Here is a 24,024-nt window from a genome sequence, read left to right on the forward strand (position 1 = left end):
TCAAGCTGGCATAACATCCCGAGGCAGAGGGCAGCAAAATCAAGGGAGGCCCTGGGGTCAGGGCAACCAGGACTTGCTCAATTGTTCCAAGCCCTCTCTCTCACATGTACACAGACAGGACTGCACGCACACACACACAGATGCCTCAGCAAGTCCCACAGAGGGAGGTGCTGAGGGGGCCCGACCGCTGTTCAGACAGACTTCCAGAGCCAGAAAGTGGGCGGGGCCGGACCATGAGTTAATCTGCTTCCGGCCCACATCTGGTATAAAGGGAAGCAGCAGCCTCCAGAGGAGCACGGCTGCATCTGGCTGAAGGACCAAGAGCACTGTCCAAAGAGCCACACCCCCTCCCCAGCAGAGGAATAGCCACCACCATCAACACCCGAAGCCCCAGCAGCAGCAGGAACGAACTGCCAGTCACAAGGCACCTTGAGAGTTTCAGGTAAGAGGAAAGCAAACTGTCTCCATCTCTGGACCTCGGGCTAAGGCAGGGAGCAGCCCTCTGCAGAATCTCCTCCGTCCATGATCCCCAGTGTTCCTCTTTCTTTCCCTGGAGACCTGCAGCCCTGAGTTGACCCCGTCATATCAGTGATCCCAGGAGAGCGGGGAAGATGGGCAGGACCCCCCAACAATCCCACCACCCAGAAGCAAGGGCCTCACCTCTCTTGGACCCTCTCCATTGAGACATTCCCCTTTCCCAGCGCAGGAAAGGGGTTTTTCACGCCTGCTAACTTGAATGAAGCAATGACTGTGAAAGCATCATAAGAGAATGAAAAAGCATCGTGTAAATCACAGATGTTATTATAATTTCGCCTTTCAGCCTCCTGGAAGGGAAGGGAGATCTCTTGGAGGGTGTTGCCAGCGGGTTCTAAGATTCCCACAGGTGAAAACGCACTTAAGACTCCCTGGGGCTGAGACAGAGAGGAAAAGGCTCAGGATCTGAACTCATCATGGTTTCTGTCCTGCCCTCCTGTTCGCGTATCATCTGCCAGCGGCAAACATGGGGAGCCTGGCCATGGCTGGGGTCCCATCACCCCTCCCCACTCACCATCCTTCCAGAACTATGCCCTCATCTGATCCTTTTCCACTGGCTCTAGGATGCAGATGTCTCCTGTCTTTGCCTGCCTCGCCCTGGGCCTGGCCCTCATCTTTGGGGAAGGCTCTGCCTCCTACAATTACCAGTCTCCGGCGGCCCACCTGGCCACAGACTTTGGAGTGAAAGTGTTTCAGCAGGTGGTGCAGGCCTCCAAGGACCTCAACGTGGTTTTCTCACCCTATGGGGTAGCTTCAGTCATGGCCATGTTACAGCTGACCACAGGAGGAGAAACCCAGCGGCAGATCCAAGAGGCAATGCAATTCAAGATTGATGGTGAGAGATGGGGCAGAGTGGGAGGCGGGCATTCACGTGGTCTTCCCAGGACAGGGGTGTAACTGACCAGAAGCAGAGGAAGGGCTGACCCCAGCTTAGCTGAGCCAACTCCTGTCCTCCCATGCCGCAGGGATGGACCACTGCATCTTCTTCTTACCACACCCTGTGTCACTTGGCTCTTGGACAGTCACAAGGTGTACAGGCCAGTGGATCTGGTATAAACCAGCCCTGCCTCACCACTCATATACTGTGTGACCTTAACCCCTCCGAACCTCAGTGTCCTCATCTGCAAAATGGGGACAATAAAAGTATCTACCACGTGGGGCTGTTGTAAGGGTTAACTAGAATGATGCATGTGAAATGCCTAGCATAGCTATTGTTATTATTCAAAGAAAAAAATTAGGGTTTATAACGTAAAAACAGAGAAAATTATTCCAAGCCAAAGAAAGGGTTAGGACCTAAGATTTTTGAGGAAAAGAGGGAAATGCAGGAAAGATTAAGGTTTGGAATGAAATCTCCATCCAGAGACCTCCGGGGGAGCAGAAGAGTCCCGTGCATGTGGACAGGGTTGGGGGAAGTTAGCCCCACTGGGAGCCCTGGGTTTGAGATGAGCTTAATGTGTCCTTTCCTCCCCGCTTTGGCTCAGAGAAGGGCATGGCCCCTGCCCTCCGTCGACTGTACAAGGAGCTCATGGGGCCATGGAATAAGGATGAGATCAGCACGGCTGATGCCATCTTTGTGCAGCGGGATCTGAAGCTGGTCCAGGGTTTCATGCCCCACTTCTTCAGGCTGTTCCGGACCACAGTCAAGCAGGTGGACTTCTCAGAGATAGAGAGAGCCAGGTTCATCGTCAACGACTGGGTGAAAAGACACACAAAAGGTGAGCAGGCAGGGAAAGGAGGCCAGTCCCAAGGGCCTGCAGAGAAAGGGGATTCAAATCCCAAGTGTCCTAACCTCTCCCTTCCAGCATCTTCTGCTCTGTAGACAGAAGGTCAAGTGCTTTAAGAATCAAAGCATCATGTTTTTCCATAATTAGGCCTTCCCCGTGAGCCAACTCTAAAGTCATCCCTAAAAAAGTATTGCGAGATGTTATAAGAACAGTTATAACCGTGACAAGGGGCACACACAACCCGTCAAGACTGCAGCTTAGGGAGCAAAGTAAGGGGAGACTTATGTTTCCAGGTCTGATCCTGGACAGGATCCCAAGACCATGCAAGTGTGGTGAGTTGGAAGGCTTTCTGAGACTCTTAGGAAGATGAAAGGGTTTGAAAGCAGCTAGATAGGTTCACTAAACCTTACCCAGGCTGTCTTCTGACGGAATCCCTTCTGACACACATCCATTTGAGGACTGGGCGCTGAAGAGGACCATCGAAAAGGATTTAAAAATATCTAGCCTCCTGATCACCTCGATCTCCCACAGGCATGATCAGCGACTTACTTGGCGAAGGGGCTGTGGACCAGCTGACACGCCTGGTGCTGGTAAACGCCCTCTACTTCAATGGCCAGTGGAAGATGCCTTTTCTAGAGTCGAGCACCCACCACCGCCTCTTCCACAAGTCCGATGGCAGCACTGTCTCTGTGCCCATGATGGCTCAGACCAACAAGTTCAACTACAGTAAGTGCAAGACCCTCCCTTCCCCAAGTCCCAGAGTGACTGCACCTCATCCCTGGGGGGCATCCCCTCTAAGGGAGGAGAAACCCTAGAATACACCCCAGCTGTGACAAAGACTCCCCAGGTAGGAGACACTGGGATTATCAGAGCAGCAGAAAGTAGCTTTTACCTTGTGCAAGATGAAGCTGAAATCCAGAAATTCCCTCAGGCCCATATTTGACTGCTTTGACCCCATCTCTCATCTTCATGTGGTTCTAGTGTGATAACCTGGGGTTCACAGATCCTTCTGGGGAAGAGTGATGTGAAAGTTGAGATTGAGGAGATGGGGATTGGAATGAATTAGTAGCTGGGTACTGGGGAGAAGGCTGTGAAGGTAAAGAAGGCCAACAAGAGACAGAGAACCCAGAAGACACTGTGATTTGGCAGAAGAGAAGGGAAATGGGAATAAAGACATTGAACAGGGGAGTGGTGGGGTGGGGGAGCCTCAAAAGCTAGGATGGAGAGCTGGCTTCCAGAAAGAGTGGAGGGGACAGGAGGACTAGTTGAAAAGCCAGTGCCGGGTTAGAATCAACAAGAGCTGGAGCCATTGCCAATGCGCCATCTTGGTGTCTTCGCAGCTGAGTTCACCACCCCCGATGGCCATTACTACGACATCCTGGAGTTGCCCTACCACGGGGACACTCTCAGCATGTTCATTGCTGCCCCCTATGAAAAAGAGGTGCCTCTCTCTGCCCTCACCAACATTCTGGATGCCCAGCTCATCAGCCAGTGGAGAGGGAATATGACCAGACTGACCCGCCTCCTGGTTCTGCCCAAGTAAGCCACCCTTTGCTCTTGCCACACTTGCCAATGCTCTAGTGCCCTCTGCCTACCCCCTCCCCTCTCCCCTGGTTCCCTGAAAGGGCAACCCCCATGTGGAGTTTCCCAAACGTGACATTTGCAGGGTAGGGACAGGGACATGTGTGGGTGGCTGATGGGAAACACTCCGGCCTGGGTTTGATTAAGATTCCTCCCATCATCCCTCTTCTGCTGGAGGGCAGCGGGGGAGTTTTCTAGACCGTGCCCCACATTTCCCACCCTCTGAATACCCAGCAAAAGCTAGCCAAAGGAAGAGCCAGAGAGACAGATGATGCAGGCTTGGGGTGGAGGGGAATACATTGATCTACACTCTTTTAGGAATGCCCCTCACTCCCACCCCCATCTCTTCAAGTTAGCATCCAAACAACGGAGACAAAAGGAATCACTTCCACAGATGAAACAGCCGGAACTACAGCTTCTAGCTGGCTTCCAATAAAGCAGAGTTTTAAAAATCCTTCTGCAGAAGCAAAGAGGGTACCGGAGGCTGAGACTGGATAATTCCAGAATTGTGGGGAAGCGTCCCACCATGCTTACTCCAAATTTCCAGATGCCATAATGCCAGGCTTAGGGAAAGAGGATAATTTAGTTGGTTAGCACGCTCTCACTCTCTCTCTCTCAAAAAAAAAAAAAAAAAAAAAAAAAAAAAAAATAGAGGTAATTAGTTGTGCCCTGATGGGAAGCAGAGCGAGAGCCCCAAAGCCTCGCTGCTGGAGTCCTTCTCAGGCTCAGCTCTCAGAACACAATCTACAGACCGGGTTTTTGTTCAAATATCCTTGCAGAAGAATTTGCCCTGCCCCCTCCCTCCCCAGTCAGACTGAATATCATTGTGCTGAAACTACTGCCTTATTTGAGGAAAGTAATTAGTCATAGGTTCAAGGGGGTGGGGAGATTGCAGGAAAATGTTCATTAGTACTAGAATCTCCCAGCAAGGAGGAGACCTTGCAAATGGATTTGAAAAAAACAAGCTTCCCACTTCTACTTTTTTTTTTTTTTTAATAAATTTATTTATTTATTTGTTTTTGGCTGCGTTGGGTCTTCGTTGCTGCACACGGGCTTTCTCCAGTTGCAGCAAGCCGGGGCTACTCCTCATTGCGGTGCGCGGGCTTCTCACTGCAGTGTCTTCTCTTGTTGCGGAGCACCGGCTCTAGGCATGTGGGCTCAGTAGTTGTGGCTCGCGGGCTCTAGACCACAGGCTCAGTAGTTGTGGCACATGGGCTTAGTTGCTCTGTGGTATGTGGGATCTTCCCGGACCAGGGCTCGAACCCGTGTCCCCTGCATTGGCAGGCAGATTCTCAACCACTGCGCCACCAGGGAAGCCCCCCACTTCTACTTTCACATCAGTCCCCATCCTGTTGGTCTGTGGGGACAGGGATACCTGGTAGGGTTAGAGGTGGCCTGAGCTTGAGCTGTGTCCTGCTTCTGTCTGCAGGTTCTCCCTGGAGAGTGAAGTTGACCTCAGGAGGCCCCTGGAGAACTTGGGAATGATCGACATGTTTAGGCCAAACCAGGCGGACTTCTCAAGACTTTCAGGTAAGAGGTTTTCCTTTCACTTTCTTCCCCTGGTGGACATTGGGGTCCCTAAGAGGACTAAGGAGCTTCTCACTGAGAACCAAAGCTGATGTGTTTTGGTATCCACCTCTGTTTCAGATCAAGAGCTTCTGTACGTGTCACAGGCGCTGCAGAAAGTGAAGATTGAGGTGAATGAGAGCGGCACGGTGGCGTCCTCCTCCACAGGTGAGTCAGGCTCAGGTGAGGCCTGGCAAGTCTCAGCCCCAGGCTTCCAGGAGGGGCCTCGGTCTGGCACCCAGACCCTGGGTGAACCGGGAAGACCCCACTGCCCACGTCAACCAGGTCTCTCGTGGTAGAGCTTCGCTTCCTGTGTGGAGAGCATCATCCCGATCCTACTAGAATACAGGCCTGCTTTCCCTGGCACCCCGTTCCCTCCCCACTGGCTCTGAGGTCCTCTGAATGCGAGGTCCTGGCTTGCTCTCAGAGTGGTCAGTCAACTTAAAGGCACTTGCTTCCAATACGCCCTAAAAGGGTTTAGATAAACGTGCCTGCGAGTGACTACCTGAGAGATCTCTACCCGATTCCTGGAGGAAACCAGGCCTCAGAGGACATCCCAACACTTTTAGGGTTCACATCCAGGAAACAACTGAGCCTCCTAAACCTCCCCCCCATCCCAGTGCCACTGTCACTGGATCACCTGTGACCAATCCAGGCTCCCGTGCCCACGTCCCTCTGCTCTAAGACATGGTCCCTTCTCTTCCAGCCCTTATAGTCTCAGCCCGAATGGCCCCCGAGGAGATCATCATGGACAGACCCTTCCTCTTCGTGGTGCGGCACAACCCCACAGGTGAGCGGGGGGCCCGGGAGACCCCCCCACCCCCCCTGCTCTCCTGGACTCGGGCACTAGTCCGGGCAGGTGTAGACGCCCCCACTCCCCCCAGGAGGACTCCAGGCAAGGAATCACAGCTCTGTTCCCCTTCCCCTCCTCGGAGGCAGTGTTCTCTCCAGACGGGGTGCTCAGTCTGTCCCCCAGTCCCAGCTTAGTCACTAGAGCGGCAGTGCCTCCAGACACTCACTCATCTCCCCGTATCTCAGTTCATCCGTAAACACCGAGCTGGGTGAGCTGTGCTGTCCCCATTCCCCCCACTTCTCATCGCCCATGATTCTTCCGTCCTCAGGAACTGTCCTTTTCATGGGCCAAGTGATGGAACCCTGACCATGGGAAATGCAGCCCTCATCTGGGACAGAACTGGAGATGTCCAAGAAGAAGAAACTCCGGAGCAAAGAATTTTTATTTTAATTCATTTTTCTGGAGAAAGAGAAGATATTTACCTTTTTTTTTTTTTTTTTTTTTAAATGGTAAATCTTTCAAATCTGCCTCTTAGACCTCCGGCTCTCCCAGGAGGGGGAAAGAGGACCTTTGAGTTAAACTCCCCAGTGGAGACCCTGGGAGAGACCTCGGAAGCACAATGCCCCGAAGGTCTCCCAACAAGACTGCAGAACTCCCAGGATCATTTGCGCAGCTGCTTCTGCCCATCGCTCTGCCCGTTCGGGTCTTCGGACCCGGATCGCACTGAGGCCCTGGCAGGATGGCATCGCAAGGCTTACAGGAAGGAGCTTTTGTGTGTTTGCTAGAAATAATTTGTGTTCCGGTCACGTTGCCATCACTCTTGCACTGTCTTGCCACTGCTGAGAAAGCTGGCTGCAGGCCAAAGAAGGCCAATGGGAGAAACACTCTTTCATGTCAAGGTCCGTCCTCCCCCAGCTCAGAGGCGCGAGACCCACCCAGGCCTGGCTGGCCCCTCCCCAGAAACAGTGTGCATATATTATTTTGGAGTGTAGGTGACTTGTTTACTCAGAGAAGCAGGTTTCTTCTTCCCACAAACTTTATGTTGCAGAAATAGAGGGAGAGAGATGAGATGTATGCTTGGTTCTTGGCTCCAATACCCTGGTGGGGAGGGTGGGATGCCAGGGGTGTCCTTGAGTATTTATCACATCCTTGTCCTTGTGTGCTTGTGAGAGAGAAAGGACTATGGAGAAAACATATTATTTAAACTTGTTCATAGTGTTCCTTTGTGGTCTGTGTCATTGCACCTCAGGAGTGGCCACTTGCCTGTCATTCCCCTCCTGGCAGCAGGCGTGATAGGGCCCACACTGCCACCTGGTGGCTGCCTGAACCCCACCGCTCCTCTCCTGGCCTTTCCACTCCGTGGAGCAGGACACCTGCCGGGACTGTCCAACTTCAGCCCACTTTAGGGACCAAAAGGATGTGGTGGGTCAAGGCAGACAGAGTTGTTGTTTCAAAATTTTCCAATATATTTAGGAGCGGGAGTGCAAGAGGCTACACGACCTAGCAGGACAGAACTTTCCCCAATTACAGGGTGACTCACAGCCGCATTGGTGACTCACTTCAGTGTGTCATTTCCGGCTGCTGTGTGTGAGCTGTGGACACGTGAGAGAGAGAGAGAGAGACAGAGAGACAGAGAGAGCGAGAGAGCGAGAGCGAGAGAGTGAGAGAGAGAATGAGAGACACAGCAAGAAGCTCGGGCTCAATTACCCCCGTTAGATAATCTTTCTGAAAGCCAACTAGCTGGTGGGTAAGGCATGAAGACCAGTTTATTGAAGAATTGCACATAGATGTCGAATGAATGTAACCTAATAGAACACTAATCATCCCACTGCGCCCTTCAGTGAAAAATCTTCGTTCTTTGTGTGTTTTTTTTCTTTTTCCATGATGCACTGGACAATGACAGCCACACAGTACCCTCAAGGATACCCAGATGTGGGGTCCAACGTTCTTGAAAGTGTGTTGAATTCTATGCTTTTTCACTTTTGATATAGAAGCAACTAAAAAATGTTTTTTTAAAATAATAAATAAATAAAAAGAATATTCCAAAAGCGTCCCTGGCCTTGACTTTCCATGTTTCACACGGTACAAAATCCAAACGCTGTCAGTTCACAGACCTCTAGGGGGAAAGGGATCTTTATGAAACACACACCCACAAGTTCAAGGCACACTGACCTGTCGTGGGCGAATCCACAGGGCTGGCCACCGGGGCTCTGCAAGAAGACCCCCAGGGATACATCGTGCAGGACATGATTCTCCCTTTGGGCACCATCCTCAAAAAGGAAAGAGGGTTCCCCAAACACCTGCCACCTGCCCAGACACACCTGCTCACTGCTCTGTCACTTCCCGTCTCTGTTCATGCCATTTCCTTCCCCACCCTCCCCCATGCCTACCCCACTCCCCATTTCTCAAAACCCAGACCAAATCCATTTCCCCCACCATGGATAACCCATGGATCCAGTCAACATCATCGCTCTCTGCTTGGCATGTACCCGTCTTTCTTTTTCCTGGTGTGCAACAGTGCGTGCATGTGTGTGCTCTGTGAGTGTGCATGTTGTCCTTCCCACCCCCATGGACATATCAGGTTCCTTGAAAACAAGGCTTTTTTGTTACATAGATTCTTTTTTTTTAACATCTTTATTGGAGTATAATTGCTTTACAATGGTGTGTTAGTTTCCGCTGTATAACAAAGTGAATCAGCCATACCTATACATATATCATCCCCATATCCCCTCCCTTTTGCGTCTCCCTTGCACCCTCCCAATCCCACCCCTCTAGGTGGTCACAAAGCACCGAGCTGATCTCCCTGTGCTATGCGGCTGCTTCCCACTAGCTATCTATTTTACATTTGGTAGTGTATATATGTCCATGCCACTCTCTCGCTTCGTCCCAGCTTACCCTTCCCCCTCCCCGTATCCTCAAGTCCATTTTCTATGTCTGCATCTTTATTCCTGTCTTGCCCCTAGGTTACATAGATACTTTTTTTTTTTTAATTTATTTATTTTTTATTTTGGCTGCGTTGGGTCTTCGTTGCTGCACACGGGCTTTCTCTAGTTGTGGCGAGCGGGGTTTACTCTTTGTTGCAGTGCGCAGGCTTCTCATCGCAGTGGCTTCTCTTGTTGCGGAGCACAGGTTCTAGGCGCACAGGCTCAGTAGTTGTGGTTCGTGGGCTCTAGAGCGCAGGCTCAGTAGTTGTGGCACATGGGCTTAGTCTCTCCGTGGCATGTGGGATCTTCCCAGACCAGGGCTCGAACCTGTGTCCCTTGCATTGGCAGATGGATTCTTAACCACTGTGCCACCAGGGAAGCCCCTACATAGATTTTTAATATCCTCCTTAAAATCTTATCCTGAACAGTCCTTTATTGTCTTCTTCCAGTATCTTGAAGGCTTTTGCCAGAGGACATACTTCCCCCAATTATTTTCCATTCGTATATTCAAAAATAATTTTTAAATGGAAAAAATACCAAGAACTAGCTGTCAAAATTGCGTGCTATCCAGCTCCAGAGCCCTGAAGATGGGACTGAGAGATGCAGGCCCCCCCTGGAAACCTAGATCATGTCTTAATAGGAACTAATTATTGTCCAGAGGCTCTTGATCAAAACATTGTCTGATAGTTAAGCGGTAGTGAGTTCTCCATCACTGGAAGTGTTCAAGGACAGCCAGGATGACCTCTTGGTGGGGATGAGTCAGCAGTCAGGGTAGAGGTGATTTTTTTTAAATGACAAGGAACACCTGCTCATACTAAGACATTCAAACAGTTTGAAAGGGTAAAAGTGGATCACTGATTGACGTTTTGGTTGTTTCATGGCTTTTTAAAAAAATGTCATTGTTGTTACCAACAATGCTGAGACGGACATCCTTGCACATTTATCCCAGTGCACACGTGCTCGTATATGCATAAGATAACTTCTTAGCAATGGGACTAAGTATCTTTTAAGCATCTCCTAATCCCGCAAGAATGTGATTATGTTGGTAACACCAACATTTTCAAATGGTACAAAACAATCAAAGGTGATCATCTTGCCTGGTAAGAATCCTACTTTTTCTGAAGTTTAAAAAAGCCTTCACAACTTTCCTGAATAACCCCACTGCCATGAATAAAGATAGATTTTTAGACATTGAACTGAAAGAAGCTTCACATTATAATTTTCCCTAAAATTATGTTAGACTTCCCTGGAGCAAATTTTGATTATATGTTTTGGAGAGTAAATCTAGAAAGGGTCTCCATTCACTGACTCCCTCCTCAGTCATTCAACACATACTAAGGCCTTCTCACTGCCCTTCCCCTCCTGTATCCCTCTCAAGTGTCAGTCCAGGGGCATTCTTGGGGCCTCCAACACGACGCACTAGGATGTTCCAAGGAGATGTGGTTATTACACCTTCTCCTTATGGTTTCCTCTCTTTACATTCAGGATTTCTTATCTCCCACGAGGCTGATGTAGTAAGAGGGGCCCCAAAGTGCAATCAAGCCTAGAAGGAAGGTCTTCCTCTCCCCTTAGAAAGCCAGTGGGAACCAGGGCAAGACCCAGAGGAACGAGGCCTAGAATGAGTAGTTCCCCAAAGCTACTCTCAGCTTTAGAGAGAGATGCTCTCCTTTAACCTCGATGACTTCTCCGTCTTTCCTTTCCTATTCTCACTGTGCAACTGGCAAGCCTTGAAGCACTAAGATATGGTTGTAGAACTACAGGGAAAAAGGCCAGAGAGGCCACTTTGCCTCTTCCTAGCTGGCTTAGAGCCCATACACAAAAACTAGATGTAGCCTGAGCCAGCTCACAAGATACTTCTACGCTGAGATTTATGGCCAAAACTTCAGCTGGGGCTAAAGGATTCCTCTTCCTGCAGGAATACTTCCTTCCTCTCATACAGATCCCGCTTCGGGCTCATAAAGGGTAGCTGGCTCATGAAGGCAAAAGTCCAAGAATTTAGGACACCAGCATCCAGATTTAACTTTTGTCCTCCTTATACCCTGAAAATGTGACCAAAGCCAGGCACTGGGCTAGTTGTTGAGGAGCTACCTATCTGTGACAGATTTGCTTAGAGACCAAAAGAGCCTCCTTTTTGCACAAGATGCTTCCAAAAGCAGAACACATTATAGCCTTAATTCTGCAGGATGTAATTCAAACACTGTCCATACATGCTGAGAAGGCTCAGAAGAAAAGAGTTCTTCAGAAGGCCTCTTCGCCACCAAGGGAGTTTGCCCCAGGAAGTGCCCCATTTAACACTACCTTCTTTTCTTCTCAGATATTTTGAGGACAAAGACGGTGATGCAGCCTCACAGTGTGAAGCCCACCCAGCCCTCCTTGGCCACTCTTCCTCTCTCTATTTCTAGGGATGAAAACTCCACAAGATCTGCCTGCATCTATCATAACTGCAGATTTCTTGTTCACCTCACCCATTGGAATTATTTATCTGCCCAGGTGTGGGCAATGAGTATGGATTTTGTAAATCCCTCAAGGGTAAAAAGATTCTATCAGAATGAAACTTGTCAAGGAGATACCATCTGTTTTCCAAATCATTTTTTTTTCCAGGTGGTTCCTCAAGTAAGTTTCATTGTACTAATCATGGCATGCACTTCTGTAGAGATGAGGAAGGTAAGACACAGGAAGGTTGAATCACTTGCCCCAGCCATGCCTGTGCTCCTGGCCACTACACTGTACCGCCTTCTCTGTGGCATTTGTGAACACAGGTCTCCCTGAACACAGAGGAGGGCTCAGACGCAGTCAGGAGCAAAGGTGCTGCCCTCACGTGCCCGTCACCAGGGCGTCCTGGGTGCACACCTGTGCCTTACCGGCTTGAACACCAGCATCCTGAATGCAGCCTTTTCTCCCCTGGCCACCAGAGGTCGCTTTGGCGCCAGTGGAAAGCTTCTGAAGCAAAGCAGCTATGGCTTCAACCAAAATCTTGCCAAGTCTGAACTCCAATTTAACAAGTTTTTCTTTAAACGTGTAACTGTATACTGGGGGCGATGAAGCACTTTTAAAACAGAGTAAGTGAGGGACTTCCCTGGCGGTCCAGTGGTTAAGACTCTGCAGGGGGTGCGGGTTCCATCTCTGGTCAGGGAACAAAGATCCCTCACGCTGCTCAGCGCACGCCAAAAAAACAACAATAATGTAAGTGATTGATGTTTCTTACTCTCAAGTACAGGCATACCTCGGAGATACACTTAATTTATAAATACTTTATTGCTAAAAAATGCTAACCATCATCTGAGCCTGTAATTGTAATCTTTTGCTGGCAGAGGGTCCTGTCTTGATGTGGATGGCTGCTGACTGATCAGGGTCGTGGTTGCTGAAGGTTGGGATGGCTGTGTCAATTTCTTAAAATAAGACAACAATGATTGACTGCATTGACTGACTCTTCCTTTCACAAACAATTTCTCTGTAGCCTGCAATGCTGTTGGATAGCATTTTACCCAGAGTAGAACTTCTTTCAAAATCGGAGTCAATTCCCTCAAATCCTGCCGCTGCTTTATCAACTAAGTTTATGTAATACTCTCATTCCTTTCTTGTCATTTCAAGAGTCTTCACAGCATCTTCACCAGGAGTAGATCTCACCTCAAGAAACCACTTTCTTTGCTCATCCAGAAGAAACAACTCCTCACCATGAAAGTTTTATCGCGAGATTGCAGCAGTTCAGTCACATCTTCAGGCTCCACTTCTGATTCTAGTTCTCTTGCCATTTCTACCACATCTGCAGTTACCACAGTAGTCACAAAGATCACTGATCACAGGTCACCATAACAAAGATAATAATAATGAAAAAGTTTGAAATATTGCAAGAATTACCAAAATGTGACACAGAGGCATGAAGTGAACAAATGCTGTTGGAAAAATGGCGCCAGTAGACTTGCTCAGTGCAGGGTTGCTACAGTACAAACCTTCAATTTGTAAAATACTCAGTATCTGCAAAGCACAATAAAGCAAAGCACAGTTAAATGAAGTCTGCCAGCATCTACGGAGAATACTCACCAAAAAGCTGAAATGTTATGGGAATCACTGCAAAAATGGTTGAAAGGAACATTCTAGAAATGATCACTGGAGTGTAAAGGGTTATCAGGACCGGGTGCTTTGTTCAAACTTAAAGGATGAATAAGATGGATTTGGGTCTGTGGGGAGGGAATGGCAGGGCATTCCAGAAAACAATATGAACAAAATCACAAAGGAAAAATAATAGCAAGGCAGGTTCCAGGGACACGCCTGAGAATGAAGTCCCAAGTCATCAAGTTGGTTTTCAGACTGCTGCCTCCCTCCTCTGATAACCCAGCCAGTCTCCCCTTTTTCCATACGCTCTCCTAGTCTATCAGGCAGGTCTGATCTATGTCCCTTGAATAAGCCATGCTTTTTGTGATCCTTCATGTCCCAGGCTGATAGTCTGCAAACTTAGGAAAAGGTGGCGATGTTGACCACAATGGGAAACCAAGAAATGGGATGGTTTCAGGGGAAGGCGGAAGGAAGTTACTCATTTTGGGCAAGTGAAGTTTGAGAGGACAATGAAATTTTCAAGTGGAGGATCCAGTGTACCTTTCTTCAACAACTCTTGGGTACCTGCTGTGTGCCGGGCACTGTGCTAGGCACAGGAGAAACAGCAAAAGAAGGCAGTTTATCCTCCAGCAGGAATAATAGATATTAAATATGTACTATTATATAGAAAATTAGAATTTAGCATATTTGGGGTGAGATGTAAGATTTAAATATCTCGATTAGGTAACCATGTATACCAATCATAATTGAAGCCAATCAACAAGCACTGTGCTAGGTGCTGTAAAGAAATAAAACATGAGTAAGACACTGTCCCAAGGGGAGCTTACAGCTCACATGTGCCATCAACAGACAGTGTGGTGTGATTACCTAGTTTACCTAGTTTAGCACTCAGAGTCCTTTGTTACCAGGAACTGAAACCAACTCTGGCTAAATGAAGCAGAAAAGGAAACTGGGGAGCTCAGGGAACTGCCAGGAGGGCCAGAGAACCAGCAGGAGGTCTCACACTGGAGACAGAGCCCCAAATTACAAATCACCAGGTACCCCCACCCTACCTCTTACTGGTACGGGACACTGCCATTGGCACCACTCCACCTGCGCCCTAGGTTTTGTCCTCTACGCTCATCACCCCATCCCCCCTCATTCCCTCCTGGACCAAAGTCCAGGTGAGAGTAAAGACTGGCCGAGTCCAGCAGACATGCCCATGCTGTGGGTACAAAGAGGGCTGCCAAAGGGAATAGCTGGGAAATTCGAATGCTACACTGGGAGGCTGCTCTGTCTCCCCCTAGACTCGTAAGGTGGGGATTCCGAAACCCTAGGAAGGGGGTTTAGAGCCAGGGAAGTGAAAAAGAATGGCAAACATCTACCACAGAAAGTATTCAGGACCCTTAGGAATAGCATATGATAAGGTCCCAACTGCTTAGTTAAAAAAAGAAGTTAAAAAAACCCCCAGAGATGACTGCAAATGACATCATCAGGGAACAATGAGTACTTAAAGAATACACCAAAAATGGTGGCGGGGGGCTTCCCCTGTGGCGCAGTGGTTGGGAATCCGCCTGCCGATGCAGGGGACACGGGTTCAAGCCCTGGTCCGGGCGGATCCCACACGCCGCGGAGCAGCTGGGCCCGTGCGCCACAGCTGCTGAGCCTGCACTCTGGAGCCCGCGAGCCACAACCACTGAGCCTGCGTGCTGCGGCTGCTGGAGCCCGTGCTTGACAACGGGAGAGGCCACCCAATGAGAAGCCCTCCCAGCGCCGCGAGGGCAACGAAAACCCAACGCAGCCAAAAATAAATAAATAAAAAATAAATTAAAAAAAAAGAAAAAAAAAGGTGGCAGGGAGCGTCATCACAGGAGAAACATAGATCATAGACTCAGAAATGAAAGGCTTCGGAGGCCATGTGGATCACCCTTCCACCCACCGCAGGAACCACCTCTCCAACCGGATGAGGGAAGAGGGAAGGCTTGGGGAGGTGTCAGCATGGGGTTTGCAGGATAACAATAAAGACGCCATCCATACCAATGAAGGAGAATCTCACCTCTCCTACTTTTCCATTTATACAAATGGCACCACTAATTCTCCAGACTCATCTTTGATTCTTCTTCCTTCTCTACTTAGATGAGTTCTAAATTCAGCTGATTGGCCCATTACAGGTATCTCTCCAATTTGTCCCTCTCCATTTCATTTTTGTGCCTAGATTCCCAAAACTGCCTCCTAGATGATCTTCCAGCCTTCCATTTGTCCTTTCAAATCATCCCCCATATTACTATAAGATTAACTTTTTCAAAGCTGTTTTCACCAAGTTATTCAGCAGCTCAGACAACTATAATGACTCCCAACTGCCCACTGCATCAAATCCGAACTCATCTGCAGACACAAGCTTATTGCACCCACTAACTCATAGATTCTCTACGTGTATCATTCACTAAACATGAAGAGATAAATGCGGTCCACTATCTTCTAGTTAGTTTAAACCACTTGAGTCTATGACTCTATGTGAGCAAAACCCCTATTTCTCACAATTCTCTCATGGATCTTATCTTCTCTGCAGCTAGGCATGGCACGTTGAGACAAGGAATTCTAGAAAGTGTCATCTTTCCAAGGAGTGTAGGAGTTTACATCTCTAGATCTTCCGCACTTCCTCGGGCTGTTGCCTAGATCTCTGCTTTACATCTTTACCTCACTGCTCATTACTTCTTTTTTTTTTTTTAATTTTTATTTATTTATTTATTTATTTTTGGCTGTGCTGGGTCTTTGGTTCGTGCGAGGGCTTTCTCCAGTTGCGGCAAGTGGGGGCCACTCTTCATCGCGGTGCGGGGACCGCTCTTCATCGCGGTGCGCGGGCCTTTCACTATCGCGGCCCCTCCCGTCGCGGGGCACAGGCTCCAGAAGCGCAGGCTCAGCAGCCGTGGCTCACGGGCCCAGCCGCTCCGCGGCATGTGGGATCCTCCCAGACCAGGGCTCGAACCCGTGTCTCCTGCATTAGCAGGCAGATTCTCAACCACTGCGCCACCAGGGAAGCCCTCATTACTTCTTTATATACAAACTTCTCCTCTCCCTTATGAGCACATTTTATTATTTTGCCTTCTGCCCTTCTCACACACTCCCATTCCATCTTTTCACTCCATGATGACAACTTGCTTTACTGATATGATTCTTGACCTAAAAAATAACACCAAGATAGTTCAGCCAATGTCTATGCCATTGGCAAGCCTATGATATAGGCAGAGGAGAAAGGGAGATGAAAAACAAAGGAATAAGAAAAAGAAGTAGACCAAAGAAGTTGGGAAAGGCAAATAGTAGTAATCGCTACCAATATCAAGTGTTTACAGTGTGTCTGATACTTTCTATACAGCCTCAAATCGGACTTGCAAGGTAGGTATTGCTATCTTCATTTTTTAAATCAGTAAATGGAGGGTTAAAGGACCCACCTGAGACTATACATCAAGTAGAGATCAGAAACCAGATTGCATCCCAGGTGATTAGGCCCACCCCCTTGCAACTAAAGCATATGACCTCCATAACAAAGAGTAAGAAGAAAAGAACGCAAAGTGGAGACAGGTAGAGCCTTACCAACATTTGCTTCAAGTGCTACTCAAAAACAATAGCATCATTAGTTACCAACAATTATCTAGAAATATGCCATTAAGTTTTCGGCATGACAAAATTTAAGATTTTTCTCTTATCCATTTATATGCAAACTCCTTTACTACGTGGACACACACACACAAGTATACACACTCACACGTGCACATCCTCAGTCAAAAAGCTTGTATTACAATTTACATCCTTCTCATTTTTACACTTGTGTCTGGGTTACGACTGTCCCTTTTTAGCTTTGACCCGTGCCAACTTTTTAAGATTCTCTTTATTTCTTCCTCTTTCGCCTTAATCATGCTTCTCCCCCTCTTCCTTACATCACTTTTCTATCAGCCCCTCCTTTTCTCTTTTTATTTCTCACCTGCCTCATTACCTACACCTTTCTCTTACTTTGAGTGTTGTTGCATCTAGCAGGTTCCCAGTAGATATCTATTTTGAGCTCCATACTTCTCTCATGCTTGCCCCACCACCACCCTTTGTCTTTGCCTTCCTCGTCATTCCTCCTTCCCTACAGACAATTCCCACCCTGCTCCCTCTCAATCGCCCACGCCCCTTCCATTAAACCACCCTACTTCCGCACAAACTCCAGCGGTCATCTCATCCACCTCTCACCCCTTTACCCGCCTTTCTCCCCCAAGGTTCCAAAGAGCGAGGACCTCATTGTCCTCCTCCCCCACCCTCCAACCAGCCCACAAGACAGCCTTGTTACCATGACGACAGGGCTACTCAAAGCTGAAGTCAAGGACCTGGTTGCCATGGCTTCCGCTTCTCCACCTCCAGCCCCGCCCGCGCGCCCCGCAGCGTTGGCGCCTGCGCAGTACGCAAAGCCTTGGTTCTCTGAACCGCGGCGGACAGGGCGGGGCTTCAAGCGAGAGGGAGGGAAGGAGGCGAAAGGATAAGAAAGGGAGTGGAGCTGGCGCCTACGGTGGCCGAAGAGGGACGCGCAGGGCCGGAGGCTGCAGGATGGTAGGCTGTGCAAAGAGGGAGGGGAGGGGGAACCGAGGGGCGTGGGCTGCACCTGCAGGGGTCCTTGGGGCCGCCCTCGGTGTGAGCCGCTCTTTCTCCCTCCGGTCCTCAGAGGCCCTCACTTACCTGGGCGGGTGGGCTAGCCGGCCTCGGAAGGAAGAGCAGCTGGAAATGGCTTTAGGGAGAAGGCGCGGAGAGGGGGCGCATTTGTGGGGAGAGAGGGAGGTGACTAGGGGGCGGCGGGACCGTCCGGAGCCAGGGGGAGCGCGCGGGTCGCGATCCAAGGGGTCCCAACCACTGCCGCAGGGAAGTCGCCCGAGGAATGGGGGCTCCGGGGCCTGTTGGCGGAGGGAGGCAGCGGGGGTCGCGAGTCACCGAGACCCTCTGTCCACGTGCAGCCCAGAGCGGCGGCGGCCGGCGGGAAGGGCGGTGTGTGCGAGGGAATAGTTTCCGGGTCCGAGGAGTGGACGTCCTGCCTCACCTAGAGGCGGGGGTGAGGTGGGGAAGCCAAGTGGGCTCGAGGTTTTGCTCTCGGGGACCCAGGCTTTGGCTTCCCGGTTCCGGTGCTCTTGGCTCTCCGCCCCCCACCCCATCCTCTTTCCGGAACTCGGGCCTTCCGTCTTCCTGCTCCCGGCCCACCTCCCATCGTAGCCGCACACGGCTCCCTTGCGCCCCTCTGTTGACCACCCGCCGCGCTAGCAGCGCTTCGCCTTCCCCGCCACCAAAAAAAGCCAGTTCTCTCGAATTCTGATCCTTAGCCGTCTAAACTAGTACTGTTCCGCACACCCAGGGCTCCAGCCCTGGTAATGTACACGGAGAGAAGAGCTACAGGGAGACGGAGATGACTCCAGGATGTGGCCCGCACCCGCCCACCCCCCCGAACTGGGAAGCTGTGGTTGCACGGGGTAGTGAGGGCTCTGCACTCCCCAGTCCACCCCGCTGCGCTTATTCCACAAACATTCCCTAGGCGAGCCACCCTGAATGGCTGTGTCCAGACTGAGGGACTGAAAGGGAAATTGGTCACCTGGTATCTGGGGAGGTGTGGGCGTTCAGCAGGAGGCACCCTAAAAGGAGGAAAAGAGGAATATGGCTGGCCAAATGCCTGGAGGGCCGAGGAGAGCAGAGGGTGGAATCCGGGGCTCCCAATACCATGTGCTAACGTGAAGGATACCCCTGGGCACAGGACTGGCACGGGAGGGCAGTGTGTTGGGGACATCAGCAAGGGTGTATGGCTAGGATGGGGTGGAGGATTGAGGTAGCTTCTTGAGAACAAAATACCTGATTTCAGCGTGGTGGTGGATAGAAAGAGCAGGAAAGAAAGCAGACATCTCTGACATCAGCTATGGGCTGCTTGTCACCGTGCTAGCATTTTACCCACCTTTGGAAAACAGGATTAGGAAACAGGAGGTCAGGAAATAATAATAATGATACCTAATGTGTTATAGTGCTTACTACGTGCCAGGCACTGTTTCACGTATCAACTCCTTCAATCCCACCTAACAACTCGGGAAAGTAGGTACTTTTATTTCCATCTTACACACCAAGAAACTGAAGCCCAGAGACATAAAGTAATTGCCCAAGGCAAATTGCTCAACTACTAGAGCCAGGATTTGAACCCAAATGACAGACTCAGAAGCTCTGACACCCCCTACAAGGAAAGGCACCTGCTGGTGGGAATAGCCAGAGTTGACAGCAAGGGCTGATGTTTTGAAGAAAGTAGGAGCCGTGAGTAGAGAAGAGTTAGATGGGATGAGTTTGGGGCTGTGTATTTCTGGAGGAAACCAGCTCAGAGAACCAAATCTCTGACCCTTGGCTCTGACTCCCCCCCACCCCCAGATGCGATTCATGCTGCTGTTCAGCCGGCAGGGGAAGCTGCGGCTACAAAAATGGTACCTGGCCACCTCAGACAAGGAGCGAAAGAAGATGGTTCGGGAGCTTATGCAGGTCGTTCTGGCTCGCAAGCCCAAGATGTGCAGCTTCCTGGAGTGGAGGGACCTCAAAGTTGTCTATAAGAGGTGACTCCCCACCTACTTTCAGACCTGCCTGGATCCTGCTTGATTGGGGTCTGGGATGGGTTCACCTGGCCAAGAAATAGGCAGTCCCTTAGGTCAGGGAGAGCTTAGAGCTAAGGACATCTGGAGGGCAGTGATGAACTCCAGCCGCCTTTACTTTCCAAATTCACCTTGAAGAAATTCTTGTTCCCTTTTGGTTTTGCTCAAGCCTGACACCTACTTCATGCACCTACCTCTGTCCCAAAGGCCCCATCTTGTCTATTGCACACGTCCCTGGCAGCCTCATTCAACAATCATAGATCCTGCACCACTTTCCTAACACACACACACACACACACACACACACACACACACGTGCACCAACCCTTTCCAGTTCCTCCTCTGAGCAGGTGAATTCATGGCTCAGGTTTTTGCTGAGTCAAACTGAACAGGTCAGAGGTCGACAGGGAAAGAGCTTGCGTCCCTGCCTGCATTTGTGAGAGGCAGAGTGAGTTACTGTTTGCATACCCTGGGGCCACCCCGCCTGTGTCCAGTAGGGGCACAGACTGGGAATGGGGGGAAATGAGAGGTTTGGGCACAAAATGCCTGGGTCCCAAAGCAGCCCCAGCAGCCCCAGCAGCCGTCCCAGCCATTCCTCCTGTGCCCCTGCCCTCAGATATGCCAGCCTCTACTTCTGCTGTGCCATCGAGGGCCAAGACAATGAGCTTATCACGCTGGAGCTGATCCACCGGTATGTGGAGCTCCTGGACAAATACTTCGGCAGCGTAAGTCTCCCCATCCACCCATTTCCATACGCAGCAATCCCCTCTTTTTACCAAACTCTGGGATCCTTCCGGTCTCTGCCCTGGGAAGACTCAGGAGAGGGGAAGTTGGAACAGTGAGAACAGTAGTTAATCTCCCTCTTTAAGCCTTAAGCCTATTAGCCATGCCCCTTAATCAGCTCAGGGGGGAGGAGGGTGGGGACCAGAATCTGCCACTTAGTCAGTCCATCTAGAGCTCAGCTCCAACTTCTCACACAAGGACAGAGGCCTTGTTCAGAGTTTTATCAGTGGTTCCTGACCTTGACTTTGCTTTGGAATCTTCTGGAGAGTTTTTTTAAAAATAGCGATGCCTATGTCTCAACCCCGGAGATTCTGAATTAACTGATCTGGGATATAGTCTGGGCACTGGCAGTGAGCTCAGATCTTAGGTGGGGAATAGTAATAACTCCATAATTTGTATTCCACTTAATAATTTACAAGGTGCTTTCAGGTTCTCCTGTTTGCTCCTCATTCCATCCTATGAGTAGGTGTTGGTGTCTCCATTTTCAGATGAGAAAACTGAGACTCAGAGAAATTAAATGACATGTAGAGTTAGCTGGTTAGTGTCAAAGTGCTGCTTGGAACTGAAGTCATTTACCCCATGATCCAGAATCTCCTTCCCTGCCCTGCCTCAGTGCCTAGGGAGGGAAGCTAGCCCAGCCTCTGGTAGGAACTGTGTCGCAGATTTGGGGGGAAGGCAACAGGAGTCAAGGTCAAGGGTAGACTAGAGCAACTAATATTTCATGATCACAGAGAAAGAAGCAAGAGAAGGAGAAGGAAAAGCCGAACCAAGGACTAAGGCCTAGGGGTTGGGAGGACAGAGACCTGGGGCAAGAACCCAAGGTGAGGAGGAGTGGTCACGAAGGCCATGGAACTGTGATGAGAAAAAATGGGGGTGGAGATGCACCTTGACACTCAGCTCTGCCTCCCTCCCCACCCCCAGGTTTGCGAGCTGGACATCATCTTCAACTTTGAGAAGGCCTACTTCATCTTGGATGAGTTTTTGATGGGGGGCGACGTCCAGGACACCTCCAAGAAGAGCGTGCTGAAGGCTATCGAGCAGGCGGACCTGCTGCAGGAGGTGCGGGCTGGGGCGGTGAGGAGGAGGGGGAAGATGGCCAAGGCCAAGGGCGCCCTCCCTACCCTGGACTCCTTACCTGCGGGCCCCAGCTGCCCGTTCCCGCCCTCCCTGTGGCGTCTGGCCCCCAAGGCGCCTGGTTGGCCAGCTGGCCCTCAAGCCCTAACTGCTCGGGTTGGAAGGTAGTGGGGGTGGCAGACGGCCGCCTGTGCCAGTTCCCCCCTCCTTCTCCCAAGACCCAGGGTATCTCATCCCAGCCAAATCACCTTTGTCCCACGCTTCTCTTGGCATTGAGGGTTGCTCAGAGAATTGGAGAAGGGGGCACATGATAGGTCATTCTTTCTTTCTTGTTTTTAAACACACACATACTCAAAGCCTCTGCTCCTCAGAAGCAAAATTTTGCTATGGGGATTTGGGGGTTGGGGTTGAGGGCGCCTGGTTGTTGATTCTCCCTTCTATCCGGCACCCCCGCCCTCACGCCATTACTGCCTGCCCCCTCTCTGCTGTGCCACTGCTGAGCCTCGGTGCAGGGAGATGAGTCACCGGAACCTGCAATGATGAGCAAGCCAGCCTGAGCTGGCTCTGAGGAGGGGGAGAGATGGGGGGCGGGGGGGCGGGCTCATCCCTGCAGAAGGAGAAAGGGCAGAATCCAACTTGCCACCTCACTGGTCCAGCTCCCCCATCTCATACACACACACACACAGACACACACACACACACGCACACACACACTCATACACACGTGCCCTGGCACTCACACACCCACCCTGTTGCTAGTGCTCTGTTCAGACCCTAGTGACTCATCTCTCTGCAGTCTGGTCCACCTTTCCTCGGGGACCTGATGCCAACTTCTTACTCCCTCCCCGCACCCAACCATCTGCCACCCCCAGCCCTGGGAAAGCCAGTTTCCCAGCCCCCAGTCCCAGTTTTACTCCCTCCCCTTCAGACACTAAGGCCGAACCCCCTTCTTGCCAAGCTCCTGGCTTTGGGTTCTCTGGGTGGTGGTGGACTCAACCTGGACCCCACTCCTTGCCATGGCTGGCTCTGGGGGGTGCACCTGGGAGGCGCTCCTGCGAGGCTGGAGAGCTCCCCTGAAGGGTCCCCAGCTGTTCCAGCCTTGGGCTCACGTTGGCTTCTCTCTTCCCTCCCCGTGTCTCTCTGTGCTTCCCCCCCTCTGTCTGTCCTTACGATTGCTGTCTTGCCCACCCTCCGCTCCCTCACCCCGTCTGCCTCTCCTGGTGTCTCCACATCACCCTCTGTCTGTCTCTGCCTTAGGAGGATGAGTCGCCGCGCAGTGTGCTGGAGGAGATGGGTCTGGCCTAGCCTCCGCCCGGGGCCGCGTGGAGATGTGGGGAGCTGGTGGAGAGGCAGGGCATCGGTGGCCCTTTTCTTGGTGGGACCCAGCTGCCCCTCCCCTGCTGCCTCACCTTCTTTGGCAGTGAGCTGTGGGCTCAGGGCCCTCAAACATTCCCTCCCTCCACCCCCTACCTCCTGTTTCCCCTTTTCCCACTGAAGGTTTTAGGAGCTAGGAGGCAGGAAAATGTGACCAAGTCGGGGGTGCTATTTGGCTTTCATCCCCTGCCTTTGAAGAACTAATGTCACCCCAAACTCCCCCCCACCGCCCTTATAACTGTAAATATATAAATATGTCAGGTTAAAGGGAAAAGGTTTTCAGGGCTCTTCTCTTCTCCCTGCCCCATAACCTACCTCCAGCCCTCCCCGCAGCCAGCCAGGGCAGCTTCTCTGCCTGGGAGGGGGACCTCCGTGTCTCCAGAGGGAAGTCCTTTTCCCTCATCTGTCTCCTCCCCTTCCTTCTTGGCTGCAGTGGGGCCTCTCTTGGCTGCAGTGGGGCCTCCGTTCAGTTCCAGCAGAGGAGCAACATAGTTAATGTTTTTCTAACCTTGCTACTTTGAGGGAAGGGAGGGCTGGGGGAAGGGTAGGCCTTACAGAAGACTGGGCCCTGTCCCTCCTTCACTCCGAGTTCCGGGTGAGGCAGGAGCTAAGCGGGTGGGGTGGGGAAAGTGTCTGATTTTTTTTTCTTTTCCTCCGAAATAAAAGGAAAAGCATTTCTGGACTTTGCCTGGCTTAGGCTCTGTGAAGGAAGGCAGGGCTGCTGCGATCAGTCAGGACGCGAAAGCAACACTGCCTGTTCCACTCATCCCTGGAACTAGAGTTGCCAGGTTTAAGGCCAAAAAAAAAAAAAAAAAAAAGGAAGATACCCAGTTCAATTTGTTATGATAATGATAATGTTTTTAGAATAAGTGTGTCCTGTGCAAATGTATTCATTGTTTATCTGGAATGCAAATTTGACTGAGTGTCCTGTATTTTACCTGGCACCGCCCTCCCCCCAAACAGATTTGTGAGCTCAGTGTCTTTGACCTCAGTGGCCACTGACC

At 50.6% G+C, this 24,024-nt stretch overlaps 2 protein-coding genes and 1 long non-coding RNA gene across 4 annotated transcripts; 2 read left to right on the plus strand and 1 right to left on the minus strand.

The window, feature by feature from the left end:
* Positions 1-284: 284 nt before the first annotated feature.
* On the plus strand, positions 285-7,182 carry SERPINE1 (serpin family E member 1). Its single transcript, XM_007186604.2, has 9 exons — positions 285-442; positions 1,098-1,369; positions 2,016-2,249; positions 2,790-2,984; positions 3,599-3,797; positions 5,269-5,369; positions 5,487-5,573; positions 6,112-6,195; positions 6,527-7,182. The coding sequence occupies exons 2-9, from the start codon at positions 1,099-1,101 to the stop codon at positions 6,562-6,564; spliced, it is 1,209 nt and encodes a 402-aa protein (XP_007186666.2). The 5' UTR covers positions 285-442; position 1,098; the 3' UTR covers positions 6,565-7,182.
* Positions 7,183-9,218: 2,036 nt separating this feature from the next.
* LOC130704862 (uncharacterized) lies at positions 9,219-18,534 on the minus strand. Of its 2 annotated transcripts, none has more exons than XR_009005378.1 (3): positions 17,865-18,534; positions 12,981-13,097; positions 9,219-12,885 (listed from the first exon to the last, which is right to left on the minus strand). It is a non-coding gene; the product is annotated as an uncharacterized LOC130704862 (long non-coding RNA). The 2 variants fall into 2 exon arrangements; XR_009005379.1 differs by lacking the exon at positions 17,865-18,534 and adding an exon at positions 17,482-17,839.
* Positions 17,627-23,702, plus strand: AP1S1 (adaptor related protein complex 1 subunit sigma 1). The gene is made up of 5 exons (XM_007186603.3): positions 17,627-17,738; positions 19,575-19,753; positions 20,406-20,514; positions 21,494-21,631; positions 22,904-23,702. The coding sequence occupies exons 1-5, from the start codon at positions 17,736-17,738 to the stop codon at positions 22,949-22,951; spliced, it is 477 nt and encodes a 158-aa protein (XP_007186665.1). The 5' UTR covers positions 17,627-17,735; the 3' UTR covers positions 22,952-23,702.
* Positions 23,703-24,024: the final 322 nt, after the last annotated feature.

This window comes from Balaenoptera acutorostrata, chromosome 15 (genome assembly GCF_949987535.1).
Source record: "Balaenoptera acutorostrata chromosome 15, mBalAcu1.1, whole genome shotgun sequence".
In the NCBI taxonomy this organism is placed as follows: Eukaryota; Metazoa; Chordata; class Mammalia; order Artiodactyla; family Balaenopteridae; genus Balaenoptera; species Balaenoptera acutorostrata.

What these genes read in the sequence shown, in the direction of transcription:
- SERPINE1 (XM_007186604.2), top strand. Translation starts at nt 1,099, where the DNA reads ATGCAGATGTCTCCTGTCTTTGCCTGCCTCGCCCTGGGCCTGGCCCTC. An exon ending in AATGCAATTCAAGATTGATG is followed by an intron (nt 1,370 to 2,015) that starts GTGAGAGATGGG and finishes GCTTTGGCTCAG; the next exon opens with AGAAGGGCATGGCCCCTGCC. An exon ending in GACCAACAAGTTCAACTACA is followed by an intron (nt 2,985 to 3,598) that starts GTAAGTGCAAGA and finishes GTGTCTTCGCAG; the next exon opens with CTGAGTTCACCACCCCCGAT.
- AP1S1 (XM_007186603.3), top strand. An exon ending in CTCAAAGTTGTCTATAAGAG is followed by an intron (nt 19,754 to 20,405) that starts GTGACTCCCCAC and finishes CCCTGCCCTCAG; the next exon opens with ATATGCCAGCCTCTACTTCT. An exon ending in TGGACAAATACTTCGGCAGC is followed by an intron (nt 20,515 to 21,493) that starts GTAAGTCTCCCC and finishes CCCCACCCCCAG; the next exon opens with GTTTGCGAGCTGGACATCAT.